Genomic DNA, 18,072 nt, shown 5'->3' on the forward strand with positions numbered 1-18,072 from the left:
ATACAGAAGTACATGATTTTGATGGTTAAATAAATGATGGTAGACAACAAGCAACATCAGCACATCTCATTGATTTTGTGTGTGTGTGTGAGAGAGAGAGAACCTTCAAGCTTACAACGTCATGATGTGAGTATTTCTATTATTTCTATTTCAAACATCTTAATGGTCCTAGGCTAATACCACCGCTCCTGTTCACGGCCACTCGTATTACACACACTCACAAATAAACTCATACACACAGAAGAAATAATGTCAGGTGTCTAGGTTCTGTGAGTGAAATGAAACATTCTACATCTTCATCCCTCCTACCAGGATCACAGCTCTGCCTTGCTGCTTCTCTAACCGCTATTGAGGCCAGAATCCATGAAGCTTTATCAAGAGTGGAACGTCTGGAGAAGAGAAGACGACTCCACCTACATGGTCCAAAGGCATACAAATACCACAAAGACTCCCAGATTTTCCGCTCCCTCGTCTACATACATTACAAAGGTAGTCTTAAAGTTGAATTTTTGAATTTGACTCTTGTTTCTATTCAGCATTGTGTTGTATATGATGGTGCTGAGGACTGGATGTCTTGTAGTCTGGACCTTTTATTAAAAAAAAAATTCTGATGGTCATGTGTGTTGGTGTCAATTATTGGATTGTTGATGCGTGTTAATATATTTCATAGGTTATTTTGGGCATGTCAATGTGGATGTGAGTCGCACCTTTTATTATTTTTTTCAATGACAGTTGACAACTGTCCAATATGACTTCCAGTAGGCTTGTATAATGACGCTACACAAAATTAAATTGAATTGAATCTGCATACGCATATCGAGGTAAAGCAACTCTCCAAGCACGCCATAGAATCGACGATAAGTCAGACGTTCTCTGATCAAAAGGTGGCGTGCAGCTTCACCTGGTGGTCGCTGCTGGCTACTGCAGGCCGGTGTGAGGTTTCCGGTGTTATGGCGACCGCCGGCATCATCATCAGTGTGGAGAGAGCAGGCTGAGCACCAGGTAAACTGTGTCCCTCCTCTGGTCCTGGCAGCCTGCAGCTTCCTCCACACGCCCCCACCCCCCAGGCTAAATCTCTCCCTTGTAGGGATGTTCTGGGTCGAGATGGAAGTGATATAAACACGTTTCCTGTGCAGGTCTGGCTTCTCGGAGAAACTAAAGCGGGACTTTTAGCCGCAACATGGACACATTTCACACTCCGGTTAGCCTCCGGTGCGGGACCGTTTCCTCTCTTACCCGCTGACGGAGAAAAGGGTAAGTAAGGCGTTACTATCTCCGTGTTTTTCTCACACGTCCGTCGCAGATTAAACGTGTAAGTATGACAGAAATTAACGAGCTAATTGAGGCGTAGCTAGCTAAGAAGAGTTGGGGAAAACACTTCGGAGTTAATCACGAAGTTATCATTTTTTTCAGAAAGGTCCACAAATTCGGCGTTTATACACAGAAATAAGCGTTCGACGTGGATTACAGAAACATTACAGCTTGTTGTGATGATTATTATTATATTGTTATTAATGATTATTCATGAAAAGGCATCATTGAACTATCCAGACATCCAACATTAAGCTTGTACTCAACAAGTGTCTCAGCAGGTTCAATCCAGCTTATTTACAACTAATTCACATCATTTGTTTTAGCCACATTAAACATTATTTCACTCATAATTCATAGTTATTCAACGCCCATAAAGTTTACCCAGGGCTTACTTTCTATTGATCTTCATTTTGATTATGGTTAAACCAGGAAAACTTTGACTTTCATGACAGTGAAATTGTTGCTTCATCCAAGAATATGCAGTCATCAGACACATGCATGTCATTTCAAACAGAATTGCTTGAATCATGGAAAAACAAATGTCTTTTTGCCGTACATACTAGCTCTGCGTAGTGCACCATATTGCCAGCCAGCACTTCCCCTGTGGCCCTGCATTCTCAGCCATGACTGTTCAGACAACAGGCGGAAAAAAGGTCGGCGGCGATATTTCCTGCAACAGGACCTGCGCTTTAATGTGGAGCTCAGATCCGCCAGGAGCTTCATTTCCCACACCCCCGCACTTTGTGCCCTCATGCTTGTAAACTGTGGCCGTCAGGCATTCAGCCCAAATGACAGAGTCCTCTCTTGTGTTCTTCTCACAGGGTGCTGCGAAGAGAAACCACTGTTCCACATGCCGGTGTAATACTGACTATGCTGCTCTTGGTAGCGCTTGGCGTAGTTTTATCTTCCGTCGCGGTCGCTGCGGCTGAGAGGAGCCACAAACCACCAACGCCGCCGCTTGACTACACCAAGTTCTCCCTGCCGCCGGAGCACATACCCTACTTCCTCTACAACAACAAGAAGGTCGCTAAGCAATGCCGCCTGGACCCCCAATGCCCTTTTAAAGTAAGATGCTGACTTTTGCCAGTATGAGCAACAGCGTTTAAGTAATCTGTCATAGGAGCATGTTGAACCCTTACATTCTTTTGATAATTGACTCTTAGATATTTGACTGTAAACTGCTTGGAACTTGTTCAATCTATTGCGTGTTGCACAGGGGGAACAATAACCACACGCGTATCGATCCTTTATGCTGCTTCATCCAATTAAGGGCTGATTCAAGTTCACCGCAGAAAAGAAATGAAATACTGTATTAATCCCAGAGGGGAATTCTCTGTAGCACTGCTCCACACAGAACAAAACACAGAATAAATTGAAGTTAAAATATCAATAAGGCGGGGTAAAAATTAAGTAAGTAAGATGAAACATTGATGTATACACATGGCTAAACTGGTATAAGCACACATGCAAATAAACATAAACAAATTGGTGTCGGCATAAATGAATTATGATGAACATGCACACATTTGTTTATCCACACAATCACCTATGGGCGTAAAAATCTAAACGGAGACACACAAATACAAATATGCATAGAATTATCCACATGCTTGTTCCTTTAAAATGAATATGAATTTCTTTACATAAAACATGGAGAGTGGTGCAAATTGTTCCAAGTAATTTCTTCTAGAACGTTGTTTGCAGTATTGCTCCGCTCTCAATAGAACACACAGAAGTAATAGAATAAGCCTATGTAATAAATACAATAGCACTACGTGTGTGTGAATTCAGAGTACACCCTGAACAACCCTCTCACATTCACACCGATGTGATAAATGAGTGACCAGGTAACTTTGCATGCATAGAGAAAAAAAAACATGCGAAATTCACACAGAACGACCCCCTGATGAACTCAAACCGGGCACCATGACACCACCATGCGGCCCACATTAATGATGGAGAATTCTCTCGGGAGCCGTTTTGAATGACTGTTGCATAGAGAAGTGCTTTAATGGTTCCGGCTGCCCTGTAGCGACAGGTAATGTACACATTGACCAATTTGACATTGTTAATAAAGCGGTTCCTATTCCACAGTTCAAAAGCATTCTGATCCAGTGTGTGTGAATTTGCTTCACGGTTGCTACGGCAATTAAAAGTCAGAACAATATTGCTAAAAACTGTGTTTTTAAATTGGAGGATTGGCTTTTTCTTCCGTACCTCTCAAGTGTGTCTATTAACACTCTAATATTGTTACAACAGGGGGCGCTGAAGGATTTATCAGCCTGCTGGGGTTATGAGAAAAACTGCGATCCAGAGAAACGCTTCAGTTACCCTGTCTGCACGAGGGCCGACTCTTCATGGTGCGACTTGTGTTTTGATGCCGAGTTCATTGAAATGTGGATCACGTCAAAAGTTCATCGCGTTGCTAAGCCGACTCTCTGTCGTTGTCAGGGCCCGTTCATTGACCGCCGCGCAGGAGCTCTTCTGGAAGCAGGCTGATTTCGGCTACGTCCAGCAGCGGCTCTCCGAGCTGAAAACGCTCTGCAAGGCCAGCAAGTTGGTACGGCCGCTCATTTCCTCAGTTCCCACGGGCCGGCTGAGTCAACAGGAAAATACAGCCGGTGGAAATAGACCCGTCGGAGTTTGGAGACAATGGACGGGAAATAATTTGATGTTCAAAAGAAGTTTGGAGGAACGAGCAACTCTCACACTCTTTAAGGTCCTTAAACGTTTACCGTGTCTGTTCCTCCAGGGGCACTCTTCGTTAAGGTGCAGCAGCCACACGAGATTCTGTAAGGCAACAAATCTTTACCTGGACTTGCGGAAACCACGCAGGAGCCATGAGAGGTCTGAGCAATTGACGGTGTCGCGTACTTAAAAAAAAAAAGAAAAGAAAAGAAAGATGAGAAGGCCTTGTGTTCACGTCACAGGTACAAAGAGGACTTCATTCAGACGGGTGAGATCGGTGGACACTGCAGGCTGAACAGGCGAGCGCTCGCCGCTGAGGGAGACCACAAGAGCCCCTTGCAGTCGTGGTGAGACCGGAGACACGTTCCAGCTCTGAACTTTAGATGCGGCTCCGTCGCGTGTGTTGTCTGGTAAATTTATTCACGAGCATGAAACCGAATGGCTGGGAGCGACAAAATCCAAACCACCAGACGGGTTCTACACAGTGTTTAGACTGTGGGACATTAACATTGAAGAGTTTGGACATTTTTATTGAGGCGACATGAGATTCTGTTTTACCTGACATGAGGTGAATATTATTGGGTGCTTATTGTCCTGGAATAAAACAAAACAAAACAAAAAAAAACCCATGAGCTGGAAGGAACAACAAATGCATACAAGCAGAAGCCTCATAACACCCAGAATATGAAAACGACACTTTCTTTGTTGTATTTAGTAACGATGAGTTCTTTTTCTCTGAGGATAAACTCTTTGGGTTCACACTCTGTCTCGGGGTGTTTGGTGGTCTGGTGCGCCTTCGGCTTGCAGATTCAATCTTTCATTGACCAGTTTTCCACCAAAGAATGCAGCTCTAACTGTGTCCATCGCTTCAATGATGCCGTGATCGAGTTAACTCTCTTGGTATATTCTTTTTCTCTTTTTCGCCGATTCATATTTCTCTTTAGACGGACCCTCTGCCATTATTTCTCCTGCTGCTTAACTTCGTGAGCTTACCTTTGTGTTTACTGCAGATGCTTTTCAATAGTATGAAAGATTTCAATAAATGATATTCTTTTAATAGGTGCTTAAAATTTGTAGTTAAAATGCTTACTCACTTATTTTTAAAACTTACACTCCTTAAAATCAAGAGGGCTTCGAATCTATAGGAATCACTTCAATAGTACTTATTGAGCGATGTAAAATTTAAGTTCCTCAAACTGAGAAACCTTGTGTCGCAGTTAAAGTGGAAACCATTGCTCCTGGGCCATGGCAGCGAGCGTGCCAACTCGGGACCACCGGGATCATCGAGGAGCTCCTGATGCGTTCAAAAACTGAAAATAAGCACAAAGGACCCACATGTGTATGGCCGAATATATCGTCTTAATTCCTTGTTTTTGTCCCTGGAAGTAGAAGTGGAGCGCAAAAAGCCTTGGGTTACTTCTGCTTTAAAAATGGAACACTTTCAGTGACGGAGAATTCTTGAGTTCGCTCAGAGGTGGAGGAATCTATGGTCGTCCTACATTGTGTTTGTTGGACATTTTTAATTCAATTCCTCCGAAAACAAAGCCCTCAAGGCTGATTGCAAGTTGATTTCAACATGGTTTAAAATCGACATCGATGTGAGCTCTTCCCTAAATCAATGCATTCCCTGAACCGGGAATCGAATCCGGGCTGGAGCTACAAATATGTCTGGCTGCCTGCTGTTCCGAATCAAAAATGTAGGAACCACAAGGTGTGGATGAGCGGATTGATTTCTTTCCAGGGAACTAACCATGTGGTCAGTGTAGCGGTTACAAATCCTGTCTCATAGTGAGAATTTCTTCTTTTTTTTTTTGCACGAAATATGATACAGAAACTGCACAAAATAAGAGAACCAATGTTACTTCTTCCTGTCGATGTCTCAGTGTCTTCATCTGTCCTCTCAATCTGGGTTTTCTGCAGCATTAGTGAAAAGTCTGCCTTTTATGTTTGACTCGAAAAGATTATTTAGCCTGTTTTCTGCCTGGTTTGACAAACCTTATGGGTTTCTATAGTCATGTTTGCAGTTCTGTGTTGTGGTTACAGGTATGCTGAGCTGCAGACATTCACGGAGCTGGACTTTGATCCCATCGAGGGTGGACATTGTGATATCGTAATCGAAAAGCCAACAGTCTTTATGAAACTTGATGCTGGTAAGGAACAGTTTATTTGACATTATTTGAAGCCCTTGTTTGTTGTGGTTTTTTTGACTTAAAAATTTAATTATTTGAATTATATATTACTACACTGTCATGATGGCTGTTGCATTATGGGTGTTTTTACAAACTCTGTGAGGCGAATGCTGCCACCCATATCGCAGCTCAGAGCTCAGTCTTGTGTTCGCTACTTTGCTATTTTTCCAGTTTGCTCGGTGGCTTGTTGGGCCGGATTGGAACCTCTTGTGGGCTGGTTTTGGCTTAGGGTTAGGGTTAGTATGCGTAAAGCACTCTACGCTACAATGCATCAGGAAGACGGAAGAAAGTAGATGTGCGATAGGTAGAACCCTCACAAGCAAACATCCTCTCTGTTTTCTTACCGCGCTTCTAATTTGAGGTAATGAGCTGCATCAGGTTGACACATGAGTCAAAACAACTTGTTGAAAAGTGTCAAACTCAGTTTTTGCACCAGCAGCTGTGTCATGTGACAGAAAGCACGCCGATAACTGTTGTCTGTTTAGCGCTTAGCCAGAACCAGTTATTCCATCCTTATATCCATCTTTTGTAATACTGGGTTTCTTCCTCACAGGGGTGAATATGTACCATCATTTCTGTGACTTCGTCAACCTCTACATCTCCCAGCACATCAACAACTCTTTCAGCTCGGATATAAACATCGTCATGTGGGACACGGTAGGTGTACCTGATCCCTGCAGTTTAATTTCTATTTAAATAACTCAATGTTTGGCAGTCGATCAGCACACTTTTGAAACGTGACTTTTCAATTTGTGGTAAAGATGGTGGCAGTAGAAGTAAGGACGGCGAACAAACACAGCAGTAATGTCGCTTTTAAAATGGCACAACGTTGCGATTGTGATTCTAGATTTGGCTCTGATTTCCATACTGCTCTTCTTTCATTTGTGAATCAACATTCATTTGTTTTCTTTGTGTCTTTTTCTAGAGTTTTTATAGTTATGGGGATCTGTTCACTGAGACATGGAGGGCCTTCACAGAGCACGATATCGTCCACCTAAAAACATATGACACCAACAGAGTAGGTTTTTATCGCGTGTTTGGTTGGTTCTTGTACACTTCTTCTCTGTTTTCAAACCCGAGCCACACCTTGATCAAAACCTCCACCATGTCTTGCTGTAGAGCAGGGGTGTCAAACAGTTTTAGTTCAGGGACCACATACCACATAGTAAAATAGTGGCCTAGTGGCAAAATGCCCTTTCAATTGAAACTTCAAACTTTTTCTTTGTTGTGTTTTTCTCAGAAAACGTTCCCGCTGAAGAAACTAGTCTGCCCTGGGGTGTCGAGCACCAGACCCCTCACAGCTCCCTGGTGGTCTAGTGGTTAGGATTCGGCGCTCTCACCGCCGCGGCCCGGGTTCGATTCCCGGTCAGGGAACTTAATATTTTTCTGTTCTAAATTCTCTGGGAATTATTTCCTCTCAAAAAGTTTTCATTTCTTTTCTGGTATTATTTGTTTGTGTATGATTTATTCTCCATACTTGATACGCTGGTCTTCATTTCCTCACAGTCAGCTCTCAACTTTGAGTAATGAAAGAACTCTGGAACACACTGGTATTGAAAGTAGAAAAAAAACCCAAAAAACCCTAACCCTATTCAGTGTATCAAGCATGGCAATGGAATCATACAAAAAACAATAAGTACCAGAAAATGAATGGAAAATGTTTTTAAGAGGAAGCTACAAAAATGTCACTAATTATTTCCAGAGAATTTAGCACAAAAGTTTTAGTTCCCTGACCGGGAATCGAACCCGGGCCGCGGCGGTGAGAGCGCCGAATCCTAACCACTAGACCACCAGGGAGCTGTGAGGGGCCCTATGCTCCACCACCAAGGGTTCAGTCCTTACACTGATATCTGCTATCAACTTTAAATGTGCATTGAAATAGATTCCTGCCCACTCGTTTCTGCAGCAGTGGCAACGTGATCTGAGAAAAACACAAGAAAGAAAAAGTTTGAAGTTTAAGTTGAAAGGGTTTTATGCCACTATTTTACTGGTATATGGTCCCTGAACTTAAAATAAAACACCCCTGCACGACAGCAAGACATGGTGGAGGTTTGATCAAGGTGTGGCTGCTGCTTTACTGCCTCTGAAACTGTGACAAAGTCATTTTAGAGCAAAATGTGTCACATGGGATTAATAAAATAAGCTCCAATGATTATTTTCTAGCTTTCATCACAGCATCACTGCTCAGGTCTCGTTGTTGTGTTACACAAATTTGTTAAAAAAACATTTTTTAAATATATTTTCTTTGAAATATTATGTTATGTTTGACACCCCTGATGTATAGGATCATTCTTTTTTGAAAAGCTATAATGTGGTTACACACGTTAATGGAACATCATACAGAAAAAACCTCGCTAAACCAGTTCCAGCTTTTGTCTCAGTAGTGGTGCCATTTTCCTTTGGTTTGTGCCTAATCTTCTCCAGGATAAAACTTCCTTTTTGCTTGTTCCAGATCAGCCTGAAGCAGCTCTGTGGGATTTTTTGTTTCCTCATTGCACACACACCCCTTTGCATATCTGTCATTATTATAATGATATTTTTGACAACAGTATTAGATTTTATAACAGGCCTCGGTTCTTTCAAGAGCCTTTTGAATTCAGTTTTGTTTGTAACAGCATTTCTGAAGCTTTTACCATTGTGTTAAAGAAAACCAGTAGCTGTTTTTTTCAATACAACTGGAAAACTAACTATAACAATATACCCACATATCCTAAATGGAAGAAGAACTTCGAAACCTTCTGCAGACATTACTTGAAAGTACGTCTCCTTAAAGTGATATATGCTCACGTTGACATATTCATCTCATCTATAGGTGTGTTTCAAAGACGCCTTCTTCTCTCTTCTCCCGAGAATGAGATATGGCCTCTTTTACAACACGCCGCTCGTAAGTTATCTCTCGTCTGTGTGTGTGTGTGTGTGTGTGTGTGTGTGGTCATTGTAATAGCGTTCCTGATGTATATGTTTGCTCTTGGCACTCCACACCATATTCATTTAAGTTTTTTGTTTTTTTTATATTCCATTTTGTGTTTTTGTTTTTATTATTATTCAATGTTCTTTCCTCACCACAAGTACAATGAAATCCGGTCCAGTCGTGAACATGCAGTTTGAGCCCAATATTTATGTGATGTATTCAAAAGCTCAGCAAGTGCTTCCATTATTTAAATGATAATTCCAAGGAGATTACAGTAAAGACGATCCCATGTAAACACGTGTTGTCCCGTGCTCCTAGCCTTGAGATGTGAAATATTGATAGGTCAGCCCGAAGCCGGTGCTTTTGATTGCCCCTGCTGCACACATCATGTTTATATTCATGCGCTCACATTTCCAGCTGCAGCGCAGGAGTGTATGTGTGAGATTGTCTGACTTGAGAAATGCATAGACTCATATAGTATTCATACCAGGGAGATTAGAAAATGTGTTTACAGTTGTCAGAATCCCACCGGGTAACATATTTTTATGTTTTTCATCACAGCTCAACGCAGTCGCACAGAAGTGCGGCCAGATTCAATTAGCCTTCAATTTATTTGAAATCACTGTGCGAGTGTACGTGTGTGTGTGCGTGCGTGGGTGCCTGATGTTTTGTATTGTTTTAATGACACTAAATCTACGTGTGATTGAAATAATGAAATGGGCCCTTTACGTCTCCATGTGTTGTGTCGATGGCAGATCTCAGACTGCTCCAGTGAAGGGATGTTTCGGGTGTTTTCTCAGCACGTCCTGCATCGGCTCAACATCCTGCAAGAGGGGCCGAAGGTAGGGAGGATGTCTTTCCTGAACAAAACAGTTACTTATGATAATATTGTTTATTTTTCATTGATCACCTTTGGTAGTGACGCACAATTATTCTTTTCTCTGGATACTGTTCGTGTCACACTCTTTTCTCTTTGTCAAACTGTTTTCCTGCTGTTCGTTAACACATTCAAGGTCAAAATATTATCGCTCTTGCTTTACCGCCACCACCAACGTAAACAGTGAGACTATGCCATTTTCTTAATAGCTCTGCTCTTGTATGCATGAAGTCATCATTTGCTTTAGAAATAAGAAGTAAACTAACAAGAGTCTGCGTTGAGAGTACATATTTGAGCTGTATTTTTGGATACAAAAAGCATTGGGCATACAAGCCAACACCTACTCTAACCTTTAATGTTTAATATTGTGCAGCCTGTTTACTCTTCGTAAGAAGAATTTTGTGAACAACTCTTAACAGCACAAGAGGAAAACAGCTGTATTGCTCCCAAGTGCGGCCACAATAGGTCGGCTGTTGTAAAAAAACAAACAAAAAATGCCAGCCATGTTGTACAGCCTGCACATCGCCAGTCCAAAAACACAATTACACTTCTGAGAGCCACAAGTTTGCCTCAAGCCTATGAACTTACAAGGTAAGGCACATTTATTTATGGCGCATCATTTAAACACAGGGTAATTCACAGTGCTTTACAAAGTAATAAAATAAAAAAAAAAAAAAAAAAAAAAAAACTACAAGGTTGGGATGCACCGATCCACGTTTTTTCATTTTTTAATCCGATCCCGATACACGAATTTGTAAATCTGCCAATAGCGATATTATTCTGACACCAGAGCTCTGTTTGCTTTAATAGTATTATTATCATTACTGTTGATTTTATATGAGGCTAAAATAAACTTCTCTCTACAGGCAAGTATAAAATGTAAGAATGTTTGCATGTATTGTATCAAAATGCAACTTGAGTTTAGTTAGTAGAAGGTCAGAAAAGAAAACAGTGCGAACTATGTTTGTTCACTTTGGACAATGTGGCAGTCTACGTGACGTCGTCATCTCATGATAAACTTGTTATTAAAACCTCAGAATCACTTAATTAATTCCTGGGGAAATTATTCAGCAATGCAGCACTTTTTCTGGCTCTAGTGCAGCACAAACAATTGGGACTATTTTCAGGGAGTTTAGCGTGGAGTAGGATGTAGCTTCGCGGAGATGTGAATCGTCCGCTACAGCGTAGGACCAATTGTTTCATTGTTTTGATGTCATAAATGTTCTCCTTGACGAGCCGGCGTTTTAAAACAGTAACGGCTTCACAAACATCCACGTCGATGCTTTGTGGTGTTTTGAGTGTAAAATACGTCCAAACAGTGACATGTTGTCATGAAGAGTTGGATAACACAGTGCTATCACACTAGCCTGGTGGCTGGCTGCAAACTGTGGAATGGATTTCCTGACTCATTACTACACGTCTCATTGAGACCCGCCTCCGTTCAGAAAATCCATGCCACATTTTGCAGCCAGCGAGCAGCGCAGCGGCAGGGAAACTCTTGTGGAGTCATTTCAGCAACAGTAAAGCCGAGGCTTCATGGATCAGAAATCTTTGCACGTTAGATCGGAACTTTCCGATCCGTGCATTATGTTTATATCGGACCCCCATACACAAGGCCAGACATCATCATTCGTCTCATTTTACAAACGTTCAGTGTCGTCCCAGATGGTAATAGTTTCCTGCAGTGGAGGATTTGAACACAGTGCTTTAAGCTCAGAATGCTAAACAACAAATTGGCTGAAACTGTGCGTGCAAGTTGTCCTTTAATGCATGCAGCCAAATATCGGGGGTGAAAGGAGCAACTGGCACAGACTGATAACAGGACTTTGACAAACAAATCAAGGTTGAGAAGTGTTTGCTCTGGTGTATAACTCATCTCAGGAGTGAAGTGTCTGCAAGCTGATTGCCACTGTGTTGTTATGAATGGAAAACACTTGCTCTGAGAAGGGGGGAAATTACAGAGGTGAAAAAAACGTTCTGGAGTGAGTGTTTATTCATAGAACATGTACAGAAATTCAATTTTTTTTCACACTGAAGTGGCTTATGTGTCTTGTGAAAAGATGGTCCTGGTATCTTCAACCATTTTGTGAACATCAGCTGCATTTTCATGTATTGAGCTGTGCTTTCGTCTGAGTTTGAAACCTGCTGCCCATAAGTCCTGACGATTGCGTCAGGAAAGGCATCAAGTTTCAACTGAGCAGGGAGGGTTCATCAGTACAAAAGTTTTGAACAAGTTTCTTCAAGTTGAATTGAACCCCCCCCATCAACTGCTGTGATGAAAGTGGATCTCATGAGGAGAAGCGCAGAACGAGTTAATCACGTCGGGGATTAGAGCGCACATCAATACCTCGCTCAGTTTCAGTGGCAGACAAATACTTACTTTTCACAACACTCTTGATTTCCAATCGTTTGGCTTTTGGCAATCATTACTTTACCGGCGCTTTTTGAAAATGCAATCGTGATGTGAACGTTTCACGAATTACCAAGATGTAATTTTGATGATGAAAAAAAACAAACAGTGTTTCATTAAGATGACTGAAACACATTGAATTGAACAGGTGATCCCTCACTCTCTCACTCACTCACAGTCAACCAGACACTTATGATAAGTAACAAACAAAAAGAGCAAGTGTTCAGGGAGCAACTGACAGGGTGAGAACTACAAACAACTGAAGGCTGCGAGCTCTTTCTGTGACGGGGCGTCTGGATCTCTTCACGTGTTTTTCTCAGATCATGTTGCTGCAGCAGAAACCAGTTCGCAGAAATCTACTTCGATGCACATTTCAACTTGATATCATATGTCAGTCCCACCATGTGGCAGCTGAGGTCACATGACGGGACCAGCCAGCTGCTCTCAGCTCCCTGGTGGTCTAGTGGTTAGGATTCGGCGCTCTCACCGCCGCGGCCCGGGTTCGATTCCCGGTCAGGGAACTCAATCTTTTCTCCCCTAAATTCTCTGGAATTTATAACTGCCGCTTTGTAACTTCCTCTCAAATATTGCATTTTCTTTTTTTTTTTTTTTTCTTGTATTTTTTTTTGTGTATGATTCATTTTCTATTCTTGATACACTGGCTTTAATTTCTTTTGAGTAAGCTCTACCTTTACGTAAAGAAAGTGTGTATTTAGGATTTCTGGCCACTATTTTTTGCCGATTTGATTTGAGACATTCTTGAATGCTACATAGAAACATCTCCAGATTAAATTTCCAGATTAAATGCTACATGTATTAATAGCATTAATGTCAAAACATGTGTGCCAATAATTTATTTTAGAGCTGATGATTGCCACTTGAGTATTTCTCTCAGCAGTTCTCAACGAGCTTCTTGAAGAAAAACAGTTAATTAATTCATCCAAACTTCTTCTTCAAAGTTTTCTGGTTGTCATGTCCTGTTTGTGAATGAATAAGGTCTTGCTCATCTTTATTCTAGTGTCTGAAAGGTGACATACTTGAGTACTGCATGCACATGTACACTATATGTATAGATATGCTCACTCCCTCATTGCTTTTTATCTCCACAACTCCTCTTAGGTACTTTGTGGTGCCTGACAGTGACTGACTGTATCTGTGTGACCAGCGTAACCCGAGAACTTCTTCCTTCACATAGAGGAACTCATTCTGTATTCATACACCTCGTGAAAAATATGCTAAGAAGCTTCTCAACGAGACACAGACGAAGCTGTTGGCAATAGCCGATTGAAAGAGGGGTCTTCTCGGCCCTGACCCAGCTCCTCCTTTCATCCCCAGATTAATGGCATGAGCCACAAACTCACTCTTGCTCCTCTTCCTCCATTGTGCGTTACTCCAGCATCTCTCTTCTCTAAGCTCTCATCATCATAATTTGCTTAAATCTGGCCCTGCTCACCATTGTATTGCTTAGAATACTCGATTTTTTTTAATGTAGTGGAGAAGACGTTATGTGTTGAATTAACTCACACTCACTGTTTGTTCTACTATGTTTTGCTTTTTGTGCATAAACAAAAACCCATTTTGTTTTCAGCCTTATTTTAAAAAAATGTTGACGTTCCCCAAAGGTTTGCTCACTCTTCCTGACCACAAGGTGGCAGCAGAAGACTACAAAAAAGAAAACCTCTCTGCACTGACTGTATAAGCTGAGAGTGCATCAGAAAAAAAAAACCCAAAAACTCCTTGTTTCCACCTGAGCAAAAGGCTTGTATTGTGACTTTATTGGTTTTCTCCCGTCCACTGCTGTATAAAAGAGACACCTGATGCAGAAAGCGTTAAGTTATTTTAGATGAGGGCTGTGTTTTCCAGGCCGCCTATCTTTCCCGTCCTTGGCTGATTGATTATTGGGCGCATTGCTGTTTTCAGGAGGGGCGTGTTCGTGTCACCCTGCTGGCACGCAGCACAGAATACAGAAGGATTCTCAACCAAGTGGAGGTGAGCCGGAGCACAACAGCACCCCCCCCCCCCTCCTTTCTGGCGCCTTTCAGCCAGCCGTCACTCTCCACCTCCACACCTTCTCTCCCTTTTGTGTGTCCTTTTGATTTCTTTCCTTTGTTACTTTATCCATCTCTCACACTCCCCCTGCTCCGCCCTCCTCCTTCCCCTATTGATTTACTGCCCGCCTCTGTTAAGTGCTTATTCAAAATCTTATTTTGTTGCAAAAGAGGCTTGTGGGTAATATTGTCGCTGCCCATATGTTCTTGCTCACACATTGATTACAGTGTGTTGTTGTTACAGCTGGTAAATGCCCTCAAGACTGTACCTTTACTGGAGGTCACTGTGGTGGACTACAAATTCAAGTGAGTTCTAGAGCGCTCGCCACGTGGCTGCCAGAGCTGCTTGGGAATGTACCCGTGTGAACTTTTTTGCATTGTTTTCCCATTTACATAATAAAGTTGACTAATGTGTGATTCCCTTCCCCGCCTGTGTCGGTCAGGGACGTTCCCTTCCTGGAGCAGCTGAGGATCACCCACAACTCTGACATCTTTATAGGAATGCACGGGGCCGGCCTCACGCACCTCCTCTTCCTCCCAGACTGGGCTGTCATCTTTGAGCTGTGAGTGACATTTTATTTATTTATTTTTTTTTGGGGGGGGGGGTCCAAGTTTGTGCATGTGTGAGTGTGAGTGAATGTCAGGCGAGGCAGAGGAGCGTGGAGAGCTCTGGGGGTTTGGCTGCTGTGCACTCAAAAGTACCCCCCCCCCAGCCAACTTCGGTGTAAGATGATGAAATACCGCCTAATTGAGCCGGCATTCATCACACCTGGCCGTCCCGGGGATTAATCGGGACGCGATTGCACGTGTGCCTGTGCGTTTGCAGCGGCGTGAGGGTTTTGTGTGGCGCTCAGCAAGAATCGCAGTACAGAGAACGAGTGAAAGGGAGGCAGACAGAGACGTGCATGAGATAAAGTGTCTGCATCTGTCCTTCCCAGATATAACTGTCAGGATGAGAGCTGCTACCGCGATTTGGCTCGACTGCGGGGCATTCGATACGTGACTTGGCAGAAAATGGACAAAGTGCTCCCACAGGACAAGGTAGGGGAAACTCCCATACAAGCCATTCGCTCACCAGGACTTCAGTGGGAACGTTTCGCTCTTCATCTCAGCGCACGCGCACGCACGCACACACACACACACACACACACACACACACACACACACACACACACACACACACACACACACACACACACACACACACACACACACACACACACACGCACACACGTTTAATCACGTGCCTATACAGGATCAGTAGAGTACACATACACATTTCAGTTCTTATTTATGTGATCTCCGTGTCATCGACCTGCAACAGCAAGGACGACCTGACAACACAAACACACATTTGTATGCTTTTATATGTCTTTTAATGTATGCATTTTCTCTTGTGCTTTCCTCAGGGTCACCATCCCACCCTCGGGGACCATCCCAAGTTTACCAACTACTCCTTTGATGTGGGGGAGTTCATGCGCGTCGTGCTGGAGGCCTCCACTTACGTCACACAGCATCCGAAGTGGCAGCATCACATGCTTCATGTTGAACTCTAGAGGAGCATTTGTCACATTTGAAGAACTCTTAATCTCAATCCGCTGTTTGATGTGAGTGTGAAAGGCCTTTTCACATCAGCAGAGGGATATTTAGGATGTTTTTAAAAGTGGCGACACTCGGTGTGGCGAGGGGTTTTTTTTGTCGCCTCCCAATCCGCTCCCCTGAATGGTCCAGATAAATGGAAGCAGCACATTCAGACAGCTGAAGTTTGAGTAGCTTTCACCAGCTCTATTAATGTCAAATCAGTTAAAAGACTTGGCGTGTGCACTCGAAGCATCTGGAGTGCAATAAGATGTGTCCTATGTTTCTTCATTACCTCCAGTGCGTCTACTTCATTCCGTGCCGACAAAGTTAACAAATGAGCAGCTGTTGCGGCGTTCCTTCACATGCGACGTCTTGTCCCATTTGATCAGTGTCACGGCGACGCGAGTCTCTTTAGAGTTGTTGACAATCACACCAGACTTTGTGAGCACGCTGGAGCTCCTGTGACGTGCAGTATTAACATGCTGGATTCACACATGTCAACCAGAAAATGTGTATTTGGTCGATTATTTATTTGTTGTCTTTAATCAGCCTTGCTTGATTAATAGGAAGATTTGCCAAAATTACGACATACTCATACTTACAAATATAATACTATTCAAGAGGAAATCAGACTGCTTTCAACGCTGCAGATTTATATTAAAGACACGTTGTTACAATGAAGTATTAATACAAAAAATGAAAAAACACCACTTTTTGTGCTTGGATTAGTGCTTGTTTATAATTTATTACAGTAAGTCTGAGTGATGCTCGCAACAAAAAACCTACAATTCTCCAAATTTTAAAAAGACTACATTAGTCAATCCCACCAGATCAGTGTTTTATGTTTTTGATTGGAGCCTCACACCAGAAATAATATTTATATATATATATATATATATATATATATATATATATATATATATATATATATATATATATATATATATATATATATATATATATATATATATATATATATATATATAAATAACTGGAATTAACACTCCAAACATTGCGACAACAGCTTTTTCAGATTTAACCTCTAGTGTTTAACTGGATTTTTGAGGTTTTTAGGATTTTTTTTATTTGTCAACTTTTTATTTAAACCAGTGTTTTTGTGATATACTGTGCCTGTGTGTGTGTGTGTGTGTGTGTGTGTGTGTGTGTGTGTGTGTGTGTGTGTGTGTGTGTGTGTGTGTGTGTGTGTGTGTGTGTGTGTGTGTGTGTGTGTGTTTTAGAGTATGATAAAGTCATTTGCATTTTAACAAAGGAAGTGTCAGTATTGTGAAATTATGAAGTTGGTGCTATTACCCGTTACCTTTGCTTCAGCCTCGTAGATGATTTTACATTAACATCTTACAGTTAAGTTGTCAGAAACTACATGGGCAGTTTCTCTGCCTGTCTGTAAGCTTATATGTTTTATTTATCCAGTAACCATGTTGGACTGATCCTGACCTTTTTTTTTTTTTTTGAAGTCAGGGCTTTACATAAGGTTGTAGGTCACTTCACATTCAAGATCTGTGTAATATTTTTTGAAATAAATGAATCTTTAAAAAGAAAATGCTGAAGTATGTAATTCTGTGTGTGATATTAGGCATCACGGACTTCAGTCATTAATTTAATCAATCATCCTTTGATGGCTGACCTTGGAGGGGAGGGGGCTGAAACCTCTGTCCTGCCAGTTCTTGCTGATGCCAGACAGCTCTTTCCCGTGGCTTTCATTATTTTAGTGAGTTCAGGTCTGAGGAGGGAAAGGGCTCTCCGCAAAAGGGCACTTGTTCAGTTTTTACTGTCACCATCATAAATCTGGATGACCTCAAAAACACCACCTGAGTTAACAGTGACGCACAGTGACCACGTGGGGGCAGTGCAACACCACACATGAGGCGCAAACCTTCAACCTTGCGCTGCGTGATCGTCCCTGACAGCCCCATTCAGGAGGTGTGCGCGCTCAGACGCATTTATTCACAAACATATACCCAGTGGGTCACAAGACGGCGGCGTTTGTTCTGAAGTGTTTGCTTCAAATATCACAAGTCTGGTGTCAGCAGTCG

The 18,072-nt window shown here is 42.2% G+C and overlaps 1 protein-coding gene across 2 annotated transcripts; it reads left to right on the forward strand.

Moving 5' to 3' along the window:
• Positions 1 to 1,003: 1,003 nt before the first annotated feature.
• Positions 1,004 to 16,849, forward strand: eogt (EGF domain-specific O-linked N-acetylglucosamine (GlcNAc) transferase). Of its 2 annotated transcripts, XM_080494590.1 has the most exons (16): positions 1,004 to 1,254; positions 2,136 to 2,379; positions 3,574 to 3,674; positions 3,766 to 3,874; positions 4,067 to 4,161; positions 4,245 to 4,349; positions 6,046 to 6,152; positions 6,745 to 6,848; positions 7,117 to 7,209; positions 9,004 to 9,075; positions 9,858 to 9,944; positions 14,310 to 14,378; positions 14,682 to 14,743; positions 14,881 to 15,000; positions 15,376 to 15,478; positions 15,847 to 16,849. In XM_080494590.1, exons 2-16 carry the CDS (start codon positions 2,185 to 2,187, stop codon positions 15,991 to 15,993), a joined length of 1,569 nt encoding a protein of 522 aa, XP_080350716.1. In that variant the 5' UTR covers positions 1,004 to 1,254; positions 2,136 to 2,184; the 3' UTR covers positions 15,994 to 16,849. The 2 variants fall into 2 exon arrangements, with proteins under 2 accessions (XP_080350716.1, XP_080350717.1); XM_080494591.1 differs by lacking the exon at positions 7,117 to 7,209.
• Positions 16,850 to 18,072: the final 1,223 nt, after the last annotated feature.

The sequence above is a fragment of the Blennius ocellaris genome (assembly GCF_963422515.1).
Source record: "Blennius ocellaris genome assembly, chromosome: 4".
NCBI classification, from domain to species: Eukaryota; Metazoa; Chordata; class Actinopteri; order Blenniiformes; family Blenniidae; genus Blennius; species Blennius ocellaris.